This window comes from Castor canadensis, chromosome 11 (genome assembly GCF_047511655.1).
Source record: "Castor canadensis chromosome 11, mCasCan1.hap1v2, whole genome shotgun sequence".
Lineage (NCBI taxonomy): Eukaryota > Metazoa > Chordata > Mammalia > Rodentia > Castoridae > Castor > Castor canadensis.
The window spans coordinates 43727421-43748264 of NC_133396.1; the positions used below are offsets into that span (position 1 = coordinate 43727421).

A 20844-nucleotide genomic window follows, 5' to 3' on the forward strand; every position below is an offset into this window, starting at 1 on the left:
AAGCCTGCCCGGGGCCACCTGCTGCTGGGCTGCCTCTGGTCCTTCAGTGCTGTAGCTTCCAAAGGCGGTGACTCTGGCAGTCCTGGTCAGTCCACACCATGGCCACCTGCTGGCAGGGCCTGTGGGCCTATCGCTCCTACCTGATAGTGTTCTTTCTGCCCATTTTCCTGCTGCCTCTGCCTATACTTGTCCCTGAAAAGGTAAGGACTTGTGGTTCTGGGCACAGATAACTCCAAGGGTGGCAGGGAAGGGACTGTCTGGGCCCCGGATGAGGCATCCTTAGGCACCCTTCCTCACCTCCCCTACCCTGGAAGTGAGGCTGCAACCTCTTGGTCCTCCTGAGGGCTGAGAGGCCAAAAGGGGCCTGCTTGGCACACAGGAATCAAAGCCCCATGCGAATTCTCAGTTGCATTGGAAATCTGTTGCCTTGAAGAACAGGAAGCCAGTTCTACAAAGGAGATGCAGGAGGGAGAAGGTAGACTTGATTTGCTTAAGATGTGCCCATCCAGTCCTGGACAGGGCTCAATGCTAGCCAGGGAGAGGGAGGAGAGGTCAGTGGCCAGGTTTAGAAGAAAGGAAGGAGAGTAGGAGAAGGCTGGCCTCAGGCAGTTTGTGCCTTCACAAGTGTAAACAGAAGGAAGTTTATCTGTGATCACAAAGGCTGGTCTGCCAAGAGGCGCACAAGAATTAAAAAGAGGACCCCCTACAATACTGCAGCCAGAGCACAGGGTCCCTGCCTCCTCCTCTAGCTCTAGCAGAAGGCCATGTGCAGAAGTTATAACTTTGGCTCTCACTCATTTGAGCCCCTGCTCTATGCCACGCACTGTGCACCTGTTCCCCATCTTATGAGGCAGATCTCACTGTCCCATTTTACAGATGGGGAAAGTGAGGGTAAGCCAATTACTCAAAGTCCCAGGACGGATTCTGGTTTTGTGGAGCTTGGTTCTTATGCTCTTTTAGGTTTCTCTGTAACAGAAAAAAAACCCCACAAAGTTATGAATCTAAAATTAAACTGGGGCTTTGGGAAGGGTGGGCCAGGAGAAAGGTCTTTTAGTTCAACTTCACCATACATCTGCCTCTGGCAGAACTTGGGGTATGGCCTTAGTTCCGAAGCTGAAACAGACTCCTGGCCCTGGTACCACCCTATACCCTCAGAACTGCTCACTGAGCCGTTCTCTTTCTTTTGCTACAGAGAAATAAGGAAAGCTTTTTTGTTTATGGTGTCCCAAGGGTGAGGGTCTGGGATTACAGTGACACAGCACCTGGGCCCTGACACCTGGTGAGTGATAAGGCCTGACTGATCTTTGAGATGACCTTCTTCTTGAACCAAAACCAGTGACATCTCTACATAGGGATCTATCAGATGGATTTTCAGATAGGCTGGTGACTTCACCACCTTGGGAGAAGAAACCCAGAAAGATTCAGTAACTCATCCGGGAAAACCTGACTTAGCGTGAGAAGTTGTGGCTCTTAGTAGGAGTGTAATGTGTAAGGATCCCCAGCCTTCACCCTGCTATCCCTGGCCCTGCCACCCCTCTCTGACTCCATGAACTGTCCCAAGAGACCAACCACTTCTTGGGCCTCTGGGTACCTTTCCCTAGAAAGGACTCTGCTCCTGCAATAATCCTCTCCTTCTTACCTGATCGATTCCTCCTACCTGCCTCACTGTCCTATCAGAATATAACATACAGTAATACCTATGTCTTAAAAAAAAAAAAAGACTCCTCTTATCAGCCCACATTCCCTCCAGACACACCTTCCTTCCCTGCACAATCTCAAAGACATTACCTAGGACACATGCATGCTTTGTCTCCTTGATCAGCTCCATCTGGGACTCAAATCACCATCAGCTTCCATGGTACCAACCCCTTGGTCCAGTCCCACCTTCCTCAACCCCTCAACAGCATTTATCAGAGTTGGCTACACCCTCTTTGCCATGCTGTCCTCTGTTGACTTTGGTGACACCTGGTTTTTTTCCTACCTTTCCTGGTTCCTCATGTATCCCAGGGTCCCTCCTGTACCTCTCCCATCTTCCCAGGTGATCTTATGCTGTCTCATGCTTTTCAAAATTGTCTCTATACCTATGGATTCCCAGTCGTTAACCCCAGTCCTCATCTCTACACTTAAGTCATCCAAATAGCCCTAGATACCTCCTCCATTGGAATATTTTCTTTGTAAGCACCCTAACCTTTTCTCTGTCCAAACTGAAGCCCTGATTGCCATCTTCTCCAGTGGGTTCGTCCCATGGTCCTGCAGAGAAACTCATCAGCCTACTACCTAGTGGTGCTAGCCAAAAACTCAGGTCATTCTAGGCTGCTTCCTCTCCTTCATCTCCACATGCACCAATAGGTCCTGTGCACTCTTGGTCCCCAAAACACTACAGATGCACCCAACTTACAATGGGGTCACCCTAAGTTGAATCTTATTGTAAGTTATAAATGTGTTTAATACACTTAGCCTACCACTAGCCTAGCAACACAGCACACTGCTGAGCCAGGTTTGTTTACCCTGGTTAAGCCAGGCTTTTGCCTTGTGGCTGAATCAGAGCTGCAGCTATTACCAGAGAGCATCTTACCATATGTCACTAGCCTGGGGAAAATTCAAGTATAGAATTTGCAGTGTGGTATCTACTGAATACATGCCACTTTTGTACCTTCATAAAGTCAGAAAATCAAAAATTGAACTATCATAAATCAGAGATCCCTGCACTCCAAATGAAATTAGTCCCCACCTGAAAGATTGTCTCTTCTCTGTCATTTCTCACCTATTCCTCCCCTTCCTAGACCATTCTTCACTCAACAGTTGGTTTGTTTATTTGTTTGTTTTTTATGGTGGCACTGGAATTTGAGCTCAGAGCCTCACGCTTGCTAAGCAGGCGCGCTTACTGCTTGAACCACTCCACCAGACCTTAACCCAACAGTTGGGACAATCATCTCAAAGCCAAAGATCACATCACTACCCTGTTTATAACCCCACACTAGCTTCCCATCGAACTTGGAGTTAAATCCAAGCCTCTTATAATAACCACAAGACCCTGTGGCCCCACCTCTCCTGACCCCTCAGACTCTATCCCCTACATCTTATCTCTGCTTCTCTCTCCTGCAGCCTCTACAGCCTTTCTCTCTGCTCCTCAAATTCCTCAGCCCCTGTCTGACTGTTCTCCCAGATGCCTCCTTCTCATTCCCTAGGTTTCTGCTTAAATCCGTCTCAGAAAAGCCTTCTCTGCCCACTGAAGTCACTCTCTCTGACATACCCCTGTTATTTTATTTGTAGAGTGGTCAGTTTCTAAAAGCATATTATCTGTTTACTTTCTACTCATTCTCTGACTTCCTGCCTTAGAAGGTAGAGCAGTTGCTTCATCTTGCTCGATGCAAAATTCCAGGTGCTGGTGCATGGTAGATGCTCAGAAAATACTTGTCGAATGAATAAATGAAGGAATGTTGTATCTCTGCTCTCTATAATCAGTCCCCAAGCTCAGCCCCATGACCCTGGCCTTCATCGTGGGAAGGGAGAGCCCCAGACAAGGTTCAGATCTATGTCCATGATAATAGTCGACATTTATTGAGTATAGTTTATGTGCTTGGCATTGGGCCAAGCACTTCAAAGCATTAGCTCACTTATTTTCACAAAAGCCTCTGTGTTACTGCTACCTCCACTTCACAGCCATATAAACTGAGGCCCAGAGAAGTAACGTAATTTGCTTGTAGTTCTATCTAGAAGAAAAGCTGGGACTAGAACCTGGTCTTGGGGTCTCTCTACCTGAGGCTGTCTAAGGAAGCAGGGTGATATATATTCCCATTCCAGTCCCTCTCAAGCCTTCTTCCTTTATCCGGCCTCCTTCCATCTCAGATGTCTGTGGAACTCTTGCTCTGGGTTCAGGATTATTAGAAGGGAATACAGGTGTTCTGTCCTCAAGCTGGTGATGGTTCAGGTGTTAATGCCACATAGAGATATAGCAAGAAAGCTGTAGCATTAAGAGGAGGGATCAATTCTTCCAGAAGAATCAAGGGGGGGATCTGAAGCAAGTGTCTTTGAGTAGTCTTGAAGGCTGGGGAGACTGAGCAGTTAACGACATGCACAGAGGGCAGGCTAGGAGAGGGCAGCCAGGAGAAAGGCACAGGACTGGGAATAACAGGGCATGTGAGAGGAATGGCAACATGACCCTTGGAATGCTGGTCCTCTTGGATGGTACCAGCAGACTGGGGACAGTGGGACCTGAAGCCTTCTTTCCTCTTGCCCTCCCAGCCCTGCGGTCACAGCACCATCACTATGACAACAGCCTTACAACTACTCATCCGTTCATCCATTCCTTCACTTTTGGGCAAACCCAGGACTCAGTACTGTGTGTCAGATACCATTTAGGTGTATTGCAGACAGGATGTGGGGGAGCTAAGGGGAGGGATGGGGAAACACACTAAAAGCATATGCTGTATAAGCCATGGAAACAATACAGCAGTTGTGGCCATGGTCTGGGGAGGAGCCACCCTCGGTACAGTGCTCAGGACAGGCCTCCTGAGGACCAGACAGTTACCCTAGGACCCAAATAGCAAGCAGGTAAAAGCCGGTCAAGCCCAGCTCTGGGTGAAGAGCCGTCCAGGCAGAACATGCAGCAGGTGCAAAGGGCCAAGGATAGGGATGAGCTTGGCAAAGTAAAGAGATAAACAAGGCCAGGGTCACTTCAGGGGCCTGAATGACAAGATTGCTTAGTCAAGTTCAGAGATGAGTGGAAAGGTTGGCCAATGTCAATCTGTATAAACAATCTCCCAATAGCACAATGTCAGCCAAGACAGATCTGCTGCAAGAGCAGAGGCAGCAGAATTTCTTACTCTTTGAACTACCCGCACTCCTGGAATACAAGAACGGTTTGTGTGTGCATTAGAATCAGTGTCAAGTACCCATAGAGCTGTTCTGAAGCCAAGTGCCAGTGGCTCATGCCTGTAAGCCTGGCTACTTGGGAGGCAGAGATAAAGAGGATCATGGTTAGAAGTCAGATGAGGCAAAGAGTTAGTGAAATCCTACCTCAAAAATTCCCAACACAAAAAAGGGCTGGTGGCCCAAGTGATAAAGTGCCTGCCTAGCAAGTGTGAGGCCCTGAATTCAAATTCCATTACCACCAAAAAAAAAAAAAAACAACTGTCTGAAACCCAAAGGCAGAGAACTGGGATGATTTACCACAGCCATGAAGACTATACAAGGAAGGAATTTGGACCCTCTGTCTTTTGAGACTTCCTGGCTGTCAATTGAGAAAGCAGAGTTCAGCAAATAACATGTAGATTTTGTAGCCAGATAGATGTGGATTCAAATCCATTCCAATCTGTGCAGCTTGTGTTATTGAACCTCTGATCCCCAGGGGCAAATATCAAGATAAAATGAAAGGACCCACATACATAGTGTGCCTGGCCCTGGGGCTCTGAGAGATCAGCTCTGTTCGCCCTCAGCCTCTCATCTGGGCCACTGGAGAACACAACACAAAGTGGCCTTGAGGACTTTGTGAATGCCCCACTTCTTCCTCATAGCTCTGTTCAAATAAGCTGCTGTTACCATGAGGGCTTCCGATCCTACTTTCCTCCTATGCAACAGGAAGGCATGTCCAGTCACTGCCCACCCCCAAGAGTGGTGAGCTGAGCTCCCCAGATATGGCTGTGAGCAGCCCTTGGGGTGTGTGAAGATAGGTTTCCTGGCTTCTGTGGATTAGAAGGAGCCAGCGTCCAAGGTCAGGGGACAATTTCCCAACTTGGACTTTGCCCCCAAATTACTAAATCAGGTCTCCACTTATCAACCCCTCCTAGGTGAAGGCTAGGAATGAGAAAGTAAGTTAGAGTCTTCAACATCAGAATCTCCTGGATACAATCCAGCAGCAAGTCCCAGGGCTATTGTGAAGATCAAATTCACAGGGGAGTATGAGAATGCTTATGTGCACATGGCTCCAGCCTGGTTTGTGTTTGCTCTTTAGAGGACACAGAAGTCCTGGCTCTGGCCCAAATGGTGACGTCAGGACTCTTCCCCCACTTTTGTTTTCTGTGACACTTAGAGATCCATTGTCTCAGCCGAGCATGCTGGCACTGTAGGGCCAGCTACTGGGGAGACTGAGGCAGGAGGATTGCTTGAACCTAGGAGTTTAAGGCCAGCCTGGGCAACATAGTAAGACCTGGTCTCAGGAAAAGAAAGGGAAGGGAAGGGCAGGGCAGGGCAGGGCAGGGCAAGGAAGGGAAGGAAATGAAAGGGAAGGGAAGGGAAGGGATTCAATCATCTCCCTTGGGCTTCTCGGAATAGAGGATGATGCAACAAGTCATTCACATTAAGGAGTGGAAATACGTGGAGTTCACCCACCCAAGTGAGAGCCAGCAGAGGACAGGAAGAGTTGGCCACCATCACCTGTGTTTGGCAGTCCCAAAGGCCAACAGGAGCTGGGAAGGCTTTTGAGAGGAACTACATGATGGCTTCAGGTATGCCCTAATGGGAGGCCATTGACACAAGGAGGCTGAGGGCAGTGAACTAGAAATGGGTCCCACCGTATGACTGGTTGGGGGAGAATACTTGGCTTTCTCTGGTTGGTCCTAAGTTGGAAGTGGGAGAGGAGTGTGGGGAAGTCAGAACAAATCCTGACTATTCAGAGCCAACTGCACAGGAGTTGTGGTTTGGCTTTTGAGCTGGTTATTGTGGATATTTTGAGACATTTTCATAGACGAACTGACCATTGTTCCCTTTGTATATGCAGTCCTCAAAGGCATTAGGCGTTTGATATCTAAATTTTATTCCTAGAGAGATATCATCTCCCTAGCATTCTTCATATCTTAACAACTGGATTTTAGCACAACTGATTTTCTCTGCAGTCCTGTGTCTTTTTGTTTGGTGGTAGTGGAATTTGAACTCAGGGCCTCATGCTTGCAAGGCAGGAGCTCTACCACTTGAGCACTCTGCCAGCCCAGTCCTGTGTCTTTTTTTTATTGTATGTTAAAATCTTATTCCAAGGAGTTGGAAGGCATCAACAGGCTGTCAAGTGGTAGTTACCAAAATTAGGGTAAGAACCCCTAAATCAGAGATTTTCCTCAGTATCTACAAATGTATATACACACATGTATATTACATTACACATGTAATTTTTAAATCACATATGATAACATCAATGTAATCTTTGTTTTCTCCTCTTCCTCTTCCTCCTTCTCTTTCTCCTCCTTATCCTTCTTCTTCTCCCCCTTCTTCGGCACTAGGGATCGAACCTGGGGCCTCTCACATGCCAAGCACACACTCAGCATAATGGTTTAATAAAATACCAACCCAACCACTTCACTCTCCCTGCTTAAAACCCTTCAAAGGCTGCTCACTTTCACCCCTGTCTTCTGGATAAAGTCCTAGATCCTTCTTAGGGCAGACAAGGTTCTTTCCAAGTACACACCCCTCCAGGAACACATCTTGACCTTTTTCTGGCTCATTCTGTTCCCTCTGTGCTTACCCTCTTATCTCAATCCTTTTTCCCTACCGACTGAACTCCTACTCATCCCTCAGCATCCACTCAGCGTCTCCTTACTGGGAGTTTTCTCAGTCCAGATACAAGGGGACACAAGGAAGGGGCCCCTTCTCCTCTGGGCTCTTTTTAGCCAATGTGTTTGGCAGGCTGCCACCTAGTGTCCCACCTTGCTTTCAAGCCCAAGAATGCTCACTACCAGACAGGGGTGGTGACAGTGGCCTGCTGTGTGCCAGCCCATCCCCACCCTGGGTTAACCTTCAATCGCCAGGAGGAACGTGCTGTGACACCTCTGAGACTGCATGCATGTTGGCTGTGCTGTAAAGGCTGTGATGCTCTTAGTCCTTGACCTTGCCCACTCTTGCCACCCAAAACAAGGTCCAGAGTCTGCCCTGGATTTGCTGGCACCTTTATTTCATTTATGCCTCATGCATCCACCCAGTTCCTTAGAAGTCCAAAAGCACATTGCTCTCCCAATGATAGCCCTGCCATCTGCTCAGGGCCTATTCTCATATATTCACTTCTATTATCCTCTTCATCCTATACCATCCCAGCCAGGAAAATTTTCTCTTATTCCCATTTGTAGATAAGGAAACTGCATAAAGGAGATGTACAGCTGGAAATGTTCCAGGTTTCTTAGAAAGGAACCAAGCCAAGAGAGGTTAAGTAACTTACCCAAGGACACATAGCAATCAAGCTGGGCCTGGGCACTCAGGTTTTCTGACTCCCCACATGTGCTTTCCCATTGTGAAAGCAGCCAGCTATAGGGTTTGCAAGTTCCTCTGAGGGTTGATCTCTTCTGTCCACTGCTGACTTTGCAGGGTAACCCACCCACTCAGGCCCTATAGGACAGCTCACAGGGACACTTGAACCCCCTGGAGGCAGAGCCAGGCTTGACTCATGTTTGCCTTCCAAGGGCCTGAATTCATTCACTCATTCACTCCAGTCATCAGTTCCATTGATACCAGGCTACCTGCTGGGATGAGCAGAAACAGACTTGGACCCTGACAACAAGGACTAATACTCATCATTTAGCTCATAAAACCAAATGCAAGTCCAGGCACCAGTGATCCATGCCTATAATCCTAGCTACTCAGGAGGCACAGATCAGAAGGCTCATGGCTCGAAGCCAGACTGGGCAAACAGTTCACGAGACCCTATCTCGAAAAAAACCCTTCACAAAAAAGGGCCAGTGGAGTGGCTCAAGGTAGAGGCCCTGATTTCAAGCCCCAGTACTGCCAAAAAAAAAAAAAAAAAAAAAAGCTATTTATAGACTGCAAGGAGTACCATGCAAAAGAAGAACAGGAGCTTAGAGTGTGAAAAATGGGGATTCTACCTTAGCTTGGAAGCCAGAGTGCTTCCCTGAAAAAGGAATATTTGAGCTGAGATCTCAAGTTGATGAATTAGACATCAGCTAGGCAAAGTGGGGAGGAAAAAAGAGGTCCAGTGAGAAGAAATTATGTGAAAAGGCCCTGTGGTCAGAGGGAGGATGGCATATTTGAGGAACCAGAAGAGGACCAGTGTAGCCAGGCACTGGTAGCTCAGGCCTGTAATCCTAGCTACTCAGGAGGATCAAGGTTCAAAAATGCCAGCCTTGGGCAAATAGTTTGAAAGACCTTATCTCAAAAACACCCAACCCAAAAAATGGCTGATGGAGTGGCTCAAGTGGGAGAGCTTCAAGTGTGAGCTCTGAATTCAAACTCCAGTACCACCAAAAAAAAAAAAAAAAGACCAGTGTAACTAGAGCAGAGACAGCAAGGGGCACATAAGCCTGGGATTGTGACACAGTGTTACAGAGTGTGTGCACTGCCCGCACAAGGCCCTGGGTTCAAACCCCAGCACCAGAAACAAAAACAACAACCACAAAGAAGCAGATATTGAGAGAATAAACCCTATGATGCTCCAGCTGGCCCGTAGAAGAGGCAGTGACAGGTAGAAGAGCAGAAGCAGCTAGGAGAAATCTCTTTTCCTGCTGGTTTCTGAGCTCCTGGAAGGGTCACTGCAGATGGCCTTATTCACTCCCGATGTGAAGAGTGCCCTGGAGTTGTGCAGTATAGCTGCTCTGAGGAGCTGCTAGAGCCAGTTCACAGGCCAGGGGTGTTCCATGCCATGGGCCACCCACTGAGGTTGGCCAGCTCAAGTTCCACAGAGCTGGGGAGCATGAGGGTGGCCTGGGAGGATAAGCCTGATCCCCAAGTACCACTTCCAGTGCTGGCAATACTGACTTTGTAATTGGACAATTTGGGGAGCCAAGACAGAGGGTCCCCAAGGACTCTGTCCTCTAGGAGTGCCGAAAGGACTGGCATGGCATCTGACCCAGACAGCCTCTCAGAAGAACACTGCCAACTCCCCCACCCTCAAACCCGCACTCTCCCAGCTTCAACACACATCAGCAAGGCGATGCTAAGCCTCCCTGAGTCTCGGTTTCCATCCCTCTCAGAATACTGTTTTGAAATGCACAAAATGAAATGAGTAGAATTACAAAGGAGACCAATTTTTTTTTTTTTTTGGTGGTGCTGGGGTTTGAACTCAGGGCCTCACACTTGCTAGGCTGGCACTCTTGCCATTTGAGCCATTCCAATGGTAATGAACTTTTTTGAGACAGGGTCTCGAGAACTATTTGCCTGGGGCTGGCTTCGAACCATGGTCCTCTGATCTCTGCCTCTTGAGCAGCTAAGCTTACAGGCGTGAGTGTCCGGTGCCTGGCAAGACCAGTTATTTTGAAATACAGTTATCATGAAAAACCACATTGCAGTTCAGAAATATATAGAATTCCTTGTTAGTGCATTAGAAAGACTCAGCATTAGAGGACAGGCATGGTGATGTACAACTGTACCCAGCTATGTGGGAGCCACAAGTGGAAGGATCATAGCCTGAGGCAGGCCCAGGCAAAACAAAAGCGTAGACCCTATCTGAAAAAAATAACTAAAGCCAAAAAGGGCTGGAGGTGTGGGCAAAACTTTCTCTCTTTTTTTTTTTTTTTTTTTTTTTGGATGGGGCTGAGGCTGGAAACTCAGGGCTTTGTGTTTACAAAGCAGGCACTCTAGGTAGATCTACTCTAGGTAGATCACTTACCTAGCAAACATGAGGCCCTGAGTTCAAGCCCCAGTACTGGGATTAAAAAAAAAAAGGATTTAACATTAGCATTGGTGTAAATAGCTAGCCACAACTTCAAAACACTAATAAGTGTGTTGAAATATATTATGATATAACTGCAATAACTTATCTGGGCAGGTATCCAATATCTGATAGCCACAGTCAAATACTTAGATCCAGGCATGGCGGTGTAGGTCTGTAGTCCCAGGTACTTGAGAGCCTGAGGCAGGAAGGTCACTTACATTTGGAAGTTTGAGACCAGTCTGGGCAACCCTAGACCTCATTTAGAAAAAAAAATCTGTAACAAAGTCACTAATAAGTCCGATAACAATGTATAGGGATATGGACTGGAGGTGTGGCTCAAGTGGTAGAGCGCCTACTTTGTACATATGAAGCCCTGAGTTCAAACTCCAGTCCACAGGGAAAAAAAATGTCTAGATGTGGCTCAAGTTATGATGAAATTATGTTCCAAAAAAAACCCATCACAGATTAAGAATATCCTAAATCAAAAATATGCTTATTTAGTACTTATTTAATACACCTAGCTTGACAAACATCATCACCTGACCTCCTCTACCTTAAACATGCTCAGAGCACAACACTCACAATAGCCTACAAAGCCATCAATGGCAAAACCATCAAAAGCAAACCCTATTTTATTATAAAGTGTCACCTAATGTTACTTATTGAATACTGCATTGAAAATGAAAAGCAGTGCCATTTGTATGGGTCCTCACCATGAATGGATAGTTAGTATATGTTAAAATAGACTTTCTACTGAATGCTTGTTAATTTTGCAAAACATCATAAAGCTGGAAAATCATAAACTGAATCACTTGTAAACCAGGGACAGCCTGTACTATTTTGTTACCTATATCCAATAACCTTAGTTAGATGTTAGGAATAGATGAAATAGTTTTCCCATCCAATTTCATGGATCCCTGGAATTCCATGTCTCCCCCCACACACACACACTGCCAAAAATAAGAATCCATGATCCAGCATGCCCATAATCCCAACATTTGGGAGGCTGGAAAGGAGGATCAAGAGTTTGAGGCCAACTTGAACTACATAGTGAGACCCTATCAGAGAGAGAGAGAGAGAGAGAGAGAGAGAGAAAGAGGGGGGAAGGAGGGAGGGAGGGAAGAAGAAAAGGGAAGGGAGAAGAAAGGGAGGGAGGGAGGGAGGAAGGAAGAGAAATCAGGATCCAGGAAGAATAAGTCAGCAAGTTATGTTAGGACTTGCTAGGCTGCCCAGGAGGTGGGATGGAAACATTAGACCAAAGTCAACAGAGCCAGAGAAAGTTTCTGGATAAAATTTTTGAATTTTGATGCAGAGATGTAGGTGGAGAGGAATTGGGCATAGTTGTAAAAGGGGTAATGGAATAGGAGCCACACATTAAGCACACCAGAACTCATGGGTGTGCTTTTTCTTTTTGCAGTCAATGAAATGAGAATAATGAATGAAAATGAAAAATGGAAATGGGGTCTCAAATGAAAAATGGAAAAGGGGTCTCAAAAATGAAGTCCCTTAGCTGGGCATGGTATCATGCACCTGTTCCAGCTTCTCAGGAGGCTGAGGCTTGAGTCCAGGAGTTCAAGACCAGCCTGGACAACCTAGTAAAACTGTTGTTGCTGTTTGTTTTTTTTTTTAAAGTGAAGCATCTTGACAGAGCCAAGCAATAGGAAGCGGTGGTCCTGGAAAAATAGTTGTTTGGATTCAGACTCTAGCTAATTCCTTCTACACTGACCACAGGGAGCCGGAGGGTAGGGGCACCCGCCAATGGCAGGGATTCAGTTCAGAGTAGAAGGGAAAAGTTGGACCCAAGAACCAGGTGACCTGGCTTCTCCTCTCATTATTTGTGAGACATTTGCCTGATTTATTTGTACCTTTCTTTTTTCATCGGTGAAGTGGCGCCAATACCTCATCAAGCAACTAAATGTGAGTTCTAAAAACATATGAAGTACGTAGATCACAAAGCTTGACACAGCATAGTCTTGGGCTACTTCTGCAGTTTTCTTTTTGAATCAGCACAGTGACCATTTCAACCAGCCTGCCTCCTCTCTCTGGTCAGAGAGTTCTAGAACACCAGGGGACACCAGAGTCCAGAGGGGCCTGCCTGCCCTTAGCCCGAAGGGTGGGTAAGCTACTAGCCATCCAATCACAGCTGGTAAGAAAGTGGGTGAACAAACACCAGCATCAGCAGAATCCTGCTGGAGGTCGGGGGTGGATCTCTGGTCGAGGGTCAAGGGAGCCCCAATCCTCAAGCTGATGAGTTCATGTGCAGGTTGAGAAGGGGCAGAGATTTAGTGAAAAGAAAGCTTGCCATCAGACAGACTCAGCTCCACTGTGGGGCTATATGCAGCTGTGTGCAGCTGTGTGAACTGACTACTACACAATTCCAGGGGTGCCTTTACATTGCCTGCTAGGGAGTGCTCTTGGGAAGCCCTTGGAGTTACAGAATCCCACTGCCCCCCTGTGAGACCATCCTGGCTCTGCCACTGCCTAGTTCCAAGATCTTCAGCAAGCTACTTACTCTTAGGTCTCATCAATAAAATGGGACCACCTTAATGTCTCTTGTGTTTCCAACACTAAGATCCCATCAGTTGCTCAATAAACAGGAGTTTCCTCCTGGCTTCCCCCCAGACCCTTCCCAAGCTTTATGGAACTAAGGGTGTGAGGTTCTAAGGAGTGAGCCTAGCCTACCCCTGGTAGAGAGAATGTCAGGATAGTTGGACAGGTAAGAGAGGAGGGGCCCCCAGCCATGGTCCAACTAATCCCTGCCTGCTGCCCTTTCCTTTGGCAAACAGAGTAGACAGGTGCCCCAATCCCCGGAGGCCTCCTCTGGCTAATGATTTCCCAGCCCTCGGAGAGGCTCTGTCAGGGAAGCTGGACCCCCCTGACATATGGGGCTGACTGTCTGGCCTCTATTCCTAGCCCAGTCTAGGCTTAAGGTCAGACTTCTCTGGACTTAAGGGTCTTGTGAGGGAAAGGGAGTTTCTGATAGCCAAATACTGGGTTTGCTCCACAGTTCCCTGCACAAGGTGGGTATTGAGGAACCACTCACATAGCCTGTGTGTGAATGGTTCCTCTAGAGTTGTGTGATGCAGGGGTCAGGTCAAGATTGCAAAGAGGAAACCCTCTGCCTTCCCAAAACTTTCCAGTGATCCATTCATACAAGATTCTATCTGAAGCCTGATAGGTCCTGGGCTCTGAGGATCCAGATGCCACCAAACTGACTCTGTCCTCATGGATCTTACTGCCTAGTGAGAAAACACACTACATAGTCATACAAATAAACATTCTTACAGGCCTGGCACTGGTGGCTCACGCCTGTAATCCTAGCTACTCAGGAGGCCAAGATCAAGAGGACTGCGTTTCAAAGCCAGCTAGGGCAGATGGTTTGTGATGTCCTATTTTGAAAAAACCCAACATAAAAACAGGGCTGGTAATAGAGTGCCTGCTTAGTAAGCATGAGGCCCTGAGTTCCAGTCCCAGTACCTCTGGCAGCCCTCATCTCATCTCACGATCCTCAACTGGCCCTCCTATGGTCCTCTTTGGCTGGAAGGGGCCTGAGACCCAACTCCAGATTCTCCAGTGTGGCTGGATTATAATGACTGGGTCCCAAAGTCAAAGGCAGAGTGGTGAATGCTTTTCTTTGGCTTTTAATTTCTATTTTGAGATGGGACCTTGGGCTTAGGAATCAATGACATAGGCTCTCCCCACCTGTTACAAATGGCCCCATTTCTCTCAGGGGCAGGACAGGGAAAGACTCTGGGATACCTGCCCTCTCCAACATCTCTACCCCTCCTTCTCGCCCACAGGAAGCCTACTGTGCCTATGCCATCATCCTCATAGCACTCTTCTGGTGCACTGAGGCTCTGCCCCTGGCTATCACCGCCCTTCTCCCCGTCATCCTGTTCCCCCTGATGGGCATCATGGATGCCTCTGAGGTGAGCTGCACCCATCCAGAGGAGGAAGGACTCGTGGCAGAGGAGTGGGGGGCAGGGGATGTCTTCCAAGAGTCCTGGTGACCAACAAGCATCATTACAGGAGCATGGAAGAGGGGTTCCTGCCTTTGCTTGGTAGGTCAGAGAACACTGATTGAGAACCAGCTGAAAGACAGGGGAAGGTCATTCTAGAAATATGTGTGGCTAGTGTAAGAGTTATTCAAGGTGAGATTGATTAGCCTTACCAAGGAAATAGAAGGTGTGGTACAGGAAAAGAGCCTTGAAAGCCAGCAATAGAGCTTATACAAGCTGGGTGTAGTGGCTCACATCTTTAATCCTAGCACTTAGGATGCTGAGGCAAGAGAATCGTGAGTTCAAGGTCAGCCTGGGCTACATAGAGAGACCTTGTTTCAAAAAAATTTTTTTTAATTTAAAAAACAAACTGGGCATGGTGGTACATACCTGTAATCCTAGCCACTTGGGAGGCAGAGATAGGAGGATAGAGACAGGCCAGTCTGGGCAAAAAAGTTATCAAGACCCCAATCTTAAAGAACAAACTTGGAGGCAAGGGATGGTTCATACCTGGAATCCCAGCTACTTGGAAGATGTAAGTGGATCAAAGTCTGAGGCTGGCCTGGGCAAAAAGCGTGAGACCCCACCTGAAAAATAACTAAAGCAAAAAAAAGGACCAGAAGTGTGGCTCAAGGTAGAGTGCCTGCCTACCAAGCTATAAGGCCCTGAGTTCAAAATCCCAATACCACCAAAAAGATTTTTAAAAATCAATAAAAGAGCTTATTCAGTCATCCCTCAGTATCCACAGAAGATGGTTCCAGGACTCACCAGCCCCCTGGGTACCAAAATCCATAGTTATTCAAATCCTTTATATAAAATGCTGTGGTATTTGGGTTCAGCCTATGAACACCCACGTTAAATAATCTCTAGATTACTTAGCATGCCTAATGCAAGGTCAGTAGTTTCCATACTGTAATGAATGATGAAAAGGGAAAGTCTGTACACATTCAGTATGGATGTAATTGTTTTCCGGATATTTTCCATCCAAGGTTGGTTATATCCATGGATGAAGACCCCACATATAGATAAGGACCCCACACATACAGACCCCACCTGACTGTGCACTTCTAGTTCAGTGACTCTTGAACTTGAATGAGCACCAGAATCACATGGAGAGCTGGGTAAAACACAGGTAGCTGGGCCTCATCCTTGAGTTTCTGATTCAGTAGATCTAGAGTGAGGCTTAAGCATTTCATGTCCTTTTATCTATTTATTTTTTCAGACAGGGACACATAATAAGGCCCAGGCTGGCCTTAAACTCGTGATCCTCCTCCCCAGCCTTCTGAGTGCTGAGATTACAAGCACGTGCCTCCGTGCCTGACCAAGCGTTTCATTTCTAACAAGTTCCAGGTGAAGGTGATGATACCAGCCCAGGGCCCACACTTAGAAAACCTTACTGTTAAGCTTTCTAGAAAGAGCAGGAAATTATACCTATCTCTAAGTCCATGACTTAAAACATGAAGGAAATCAGGCTAGATTGTCTCCCCATTCATCTTGAAGGGAGAAAGAGTGAGTTTGGCAAGAACAGAGAACCTGGTTCATATCAAATGTCAGATGATCTGAAGGTCATTTCCATTTGGGCTCAGAGGAATGAGAGTTTGTAGGAATGTCAGTACCCCAGACACCCAGGGGCACCATGGGTGGCCCCGGAGTCTTTCTGCATCTCACCTGTATCCCTGCCTGCCAGGTCTGCATCGAATACCTCAAGGACACCAACATCCTGTTCATTGGGGGGTTGCTGGTGGCCATCTCTGTGGAGCACTGGAACCTGCACAAACGCATCGCCCTCCGTGTGCTCCTCATCATTGGAGTGCGACCTGCTATGTGAGTTCCCACAAACTAGGACCAGAGAACTGGAGTTGTGTGGTACTTAGGCCTCCAGTCCCTGAAGGGAACCTAGAATGGTAGTGTGTCCGTCTGTCCATCTCTAGGCTGATCCTGGGCTTCATGTTGGTCACGGCCTTCCTGTCCATGTGGATCAGCAACACAGCCACTACAGCCATGATGGTGCCTATCGCACACGCTGTTCTAGAGCAGCTGCACGGTACAAAAAAGGACATCGAGGAGGGCAATGACAACCCTGCCTTTGAGCTCCAGGAATCAAGTACCCAGAAGGAGGAGACCAAGCTTGGTACGAGAGATGAGGCAGACCCTGCTCCAACCCCTTGGTTCTTAGGGAAAAATCTGACCTGTTGTCCATTCTCAATGGTAGTCATCCTGGACCCTTTGGGGAAAGAAGAGAGAGGCAAGAGGCACAGTGACCAACTTGTCCTGAATTGCCTGGGGCTTTCTTGTTTTGTTTTGTTTTGTTTCCTTTCGGTACTAGGTTAAACTCAGAGCCTCATGCTTGCTAGGCAGGAACTTTACTGCTTGAGCTGCTCCTCTAGCCCTCTTTTCTGTTGGGTATTTTTGAGATAGGATCTTGTGAACTATTTGCTGGGCTGCCTTAGAACCTTGATCCTCCCGATCTCTGCCTTCTGAGTAGCTAGGATTATAGGCGTGACCCACTGGCGCCCAGATTGCTTTCCTGGTTTTAAAATACCAAGACCCACAGGCTGGGGATGTAGCTCAATGTTAGAGCCCTTGCCTAGCATGGGCAAGGCCTTGGGTTCCATCCCCAACACCACAAAAAATAATATAAAATAAAATGTCAAGACTCATTGTGCTAGGAATCGCCTCAGTTCTGGGCAATCCAAGAAGCTTGGTCAATCTAGTAAAGAGGAGAACTGAAGTCTGGGTGGGCAGTCAGGGGTCTAGACCCCATTCTTCCTGCCTGGTTTACATAATCCTCTTCCCCTCTCTGTGCCTCAGTTTCCCTCTCCCAAGAGAGGTTGGACCAGATGGTATCTACAAATACTCCCAGCCTGAGGCTCCAGGGAATACTGGGCCTACTCAGACCTATGGACGGCCTCTGACCTCCTCCCAACCTAAGTCTGGCTTATTTACTGACAAGATGCCCTAGAGGTCATGGAGCCACAGCCATGTGTTCTTTGTGTTCCGTGTGTTTCCCGTGCTGGCCCTGCCCCCAGCCCTACCTAAGCTCTCCCTTGTTCCCAGATAAGGGACAGGATACACCTGCTTCTTCAGAGCTGAGGGCACAGAAGAACCAGGAGCAGATCCGTTTCACCCAGGGCATGAGCCTGTGCGTCTGCTACTCGGCCAGCATTGGGGGCATCGCCACACTGACTGGTACCACACCCAACCTGGTGCTGCAAGGCCAGGTGGACTCGTGAGTGACAGAGTCGGGGACATGACAGGAGTGGGATGTGGGTGTCTGCATTCTCTCTGGGAGGCAAATGGGGCTGGTCAGTTACCAGGGCAATGTCCCATGTCCCCGGCAGGCTCTTTCCTGAAAACTCCAAAGTGGTGAACTTTGCCTCCTGGTTCGGCTTTGCCTTCCCCACGATGGTCATCTTGCTGCTGCTGGCATGGCTGTGGCTGCAGGTCCTCTTCCTGGGTTTCAAGTAAGTGGCAGAGTGGATAAGGGAAGCCCACGTTCTTGCTTGTACCCCTGCAAACTTGCAGGTATGCATAGTGAGGAGGCCTCTTACTCCCAAGTCTCCTCTGTGTAGTTGGGCTGTTATTTGAAGGAATTAATGGGTAGAAGATGTTACTCCGTTTAGCAGATTGACTCTTAAAGAGTGGTCATAGCTTTGTCAGTGCTGGGATTGAAAACCACATCTCCCGATGCCCAGGCCAGGGCCCTTCCCATAATGTCCCCATGATCCTTGGCTAAGTGCTTGAGAAATGCACACTGAACATGGTCAGTTATAGAAGCATTTGTTGTGCTCCTATTGCATGTCTGGCCCTGTGCTAGGCACTAAGAATACTGGAAGGCATTAGGCAAAGTCCCTGTCCCTGCAGCTCACCATCTGTCAGGCGATGACATGGCGGGGGCCATGAGAAAGGGGAGCACAGAGGATAGAGTGCTAGGGCAGTGGAGATTCTAGAAGGCTACTGGAAGAGATAGCGTCTAAGCTAATCTTACAGAACTAGAAGTCAGCCAGGTAGAGAAGGGAGTGAAGGCATTCTAGGTAGCAGGAGCAACTCCTACAAAGCACAGAAGCAAGAAAGAATCTGATGTGTTTTAGGGAACTCTGGTTAGGAGGTGCTGAAAACACAAAGAGAAAAAGGACATGAAGCCTAAGAGGCAGTAGGGGAAGATTACAAAGGATCTTGTGTGCTGCATAAAGAGTTGGGACTTTATCCTTGAGGCCAAGAATGATAAGTAGATTCCATTCCTACTTGCAACCTAAGTTACTTACAGTCTCTGTTCCAAGCTCTGCATTAAAAATCATTGGAGACCTTGCTAAGGTTCAGTTGAAATCAAGTCTGTGATTGATTAATGATGTCTGCTGTGCATACAGAACCAGAGTAGTGGTCTGAGTGTTACTATGGTATTAGTCATTATTTGCTCTGCCTTCCCAGGGAGAAGAGAGCCATTGAAAGTTTTTACGTATTGTTACTGTACTTTTGACAAATCCCTCAGGCAGATGCAAGGAGGTTGGATTAAGGGTGGGGGCTGGTACAAGGCAAGACAGTAGTGGAAGAGATCAGTGCGGTGCCGGGCGCCATGGGGAAGTCAAAGATGTATGAAGCTTGGTCTTTGCCCTGAAGGAATTTACAGTCCAGGAGGGGAGTGAGATTTATCCAAGTGAAAAGTTCAATGTCAACACGAGTTAAGTAAGCAGCACAAGGAAGTAGACCACAGCCTCCCGTGCCACTAAGGACAATGTGGGTGGGGCTCAGGCTGTCAGGGGACACACAGAAGCAGGCAGGAGGGAAAAGAGGTCTTCCTGGAAGGTTGCTAAAGAGAGCTGAGAGTTAGGGCCACTAGGTTCTCCTCACCCTCAGTATGAGACCCCTTGGAGGAAGGGAGTCAACAGGGCAAATGGAGCAGAGCCAAGCACGAGGAAACCTCTTGTTTAGGTCTGCCTGCTAAACAAGAGCCATGATCCTTGACTGGAGGTATGGGTCAAGCAGTACAGCACCTACCTAGCAAGTGTGAAGCCCTGAGTTCAAACCCCAGTACCAAAAAAAAAAAAAAAAAAACCAAAAAGCCCAATAAATGCATTGCTCCATTATAGTATCAACAAAAAAAAGAGCCATGATCCCCCTCTGAATCTTCAACTCTTCTCCAGAACCAAGTAAAGCCAGCGCCTTAGTGGTCTGACCCTGAGGTGACCTCTGTGGGCCCCAGTCTTCACATCATGGGCACTCAGAACACCTTGCCCCTGCCTAGTATAGGTCCTTCACGAGCTGCCCCTGCCCTCTGCCTACAGCTTCCGGAAGAACTTTGGCATTGGGGAACAGGAGCAGGAGCGGAAGCATGCAGCCTTAAAAGTCATCCAGACACAGCACAAGCTGCTGGGCCCCATGATCTTTGCAGAAAAGGTCATTACTGTACTCTTTGTCATCCTGGTGATACTCTGGTTCACCCGGGAGCCAGGCTTCTTCCGTGGCTGGGGTAACCTGGCTTTTGCCAACGAGGATGGGCAAAGGTAAGCAAAATTGGGAAAAGAGGGAAGGGAGCAGGGCCCCCAGTGCAGAGCAGGAGATAACTCTTGGGCAGGGGATGGGGACTCATCAGATATATCTGTGGGAGGGGCTCCTCGCCACCACCTCTCTAACCTACAGCCCTGAGCAGCCCTGACTATGGAGGGATCCTACTAAGCCTGACCTCCCTGCCCTACCCACAGCATGGCGTCTGATGGGACAGTGGCCATCTTCATCAGCATAATTTTGTTTATCATTCCCTCCGAGTTCCCCGGGCTGATTCAGGACCCAGGTAAGCACCTGGCCTGGGGCAGGGAAAGGTCTCCAGGTATCCCGTATGTACTTTTGACCACACTTGACAGGAGCTGACGAAGCTAAGAGAGTTTGGGAGTGAACTGCAAAGGGCACAGGAACTGGGAGACAAAGTTGGGATATTACAGAACTGAGGGATCCCTCCTGAATACATTAAGCTCCAATAGGGACCCAATAAAGGAGGCCCCAAATAGAGGGAAAGGAAAACCTGTTGGCTCTTGGTGACCCATCGTTCTCTGCTTGGGGAGTAGAAAAGCCAGGGAGGCTGAAGGCCCCTCCTGCCCTCCTCACCTGGAAGACAGTGCATGAGAAGATGCCCTGGAATATCGTGTTATTGCTGGGTGGTGGCTTTGCCCTGGCCAAAGCCAGTGAGGTGAGAGACCCCCGAGGCCCTTCCCAAGCCTGTCAGAAGGAGACCCTGTGGTAGGAAGAGAGGGGGCCCTACTTAGAAGC

At 48.0% G+C, this 20844-nt stretch overlaps 1 protein-coding gene across 2 annotated transcripts in view; it reads left to right on the forward strand.

The window, feature by feature from the left end:
- The window catches only part of Slc13a2 (solute carrier family 13 member 2), a 23871-nt gene continuing 3027 nt past the window's right edge, over positions 1-20844 (forward strand). Inside the window, exons 1-9 of one of the 2 annotated variants that reach the window (XM_020188402.2) lie at positions 1-200; positions 14386-14514; positions 16271-16407; positions 16515-16714; positions 17641-17812; positions 17925-18047; positions 19866-20084; positions 20283-20371; positions 20643-20764. In XM_020188402.2, the coding sequence (XP_020043991.1) occupies positions 99-200; positions 14386-14514; positions 16271-16407; positions 16515-16714; positions 17641-17812; positions 17925-18047; positions 19866-20084; positions 20283-20371; positions 20643-20764 (1293 nt within the window). In that variant the 5' untranslated portion in view covers positions 1-98. Of the gene's footprint in view, positions 201-6234; positions 6447-14385; positions 14515-16270; positions 16408-16514; positions 16715-17640; positions 17813-17924; positions 18048-19865; positions 20085-20282; positions 20372-20642; positions 20765-20844 lie in introns of those variants that run through there. The other variant, XM_074046451.1, reaches the window with a different exon arrangement.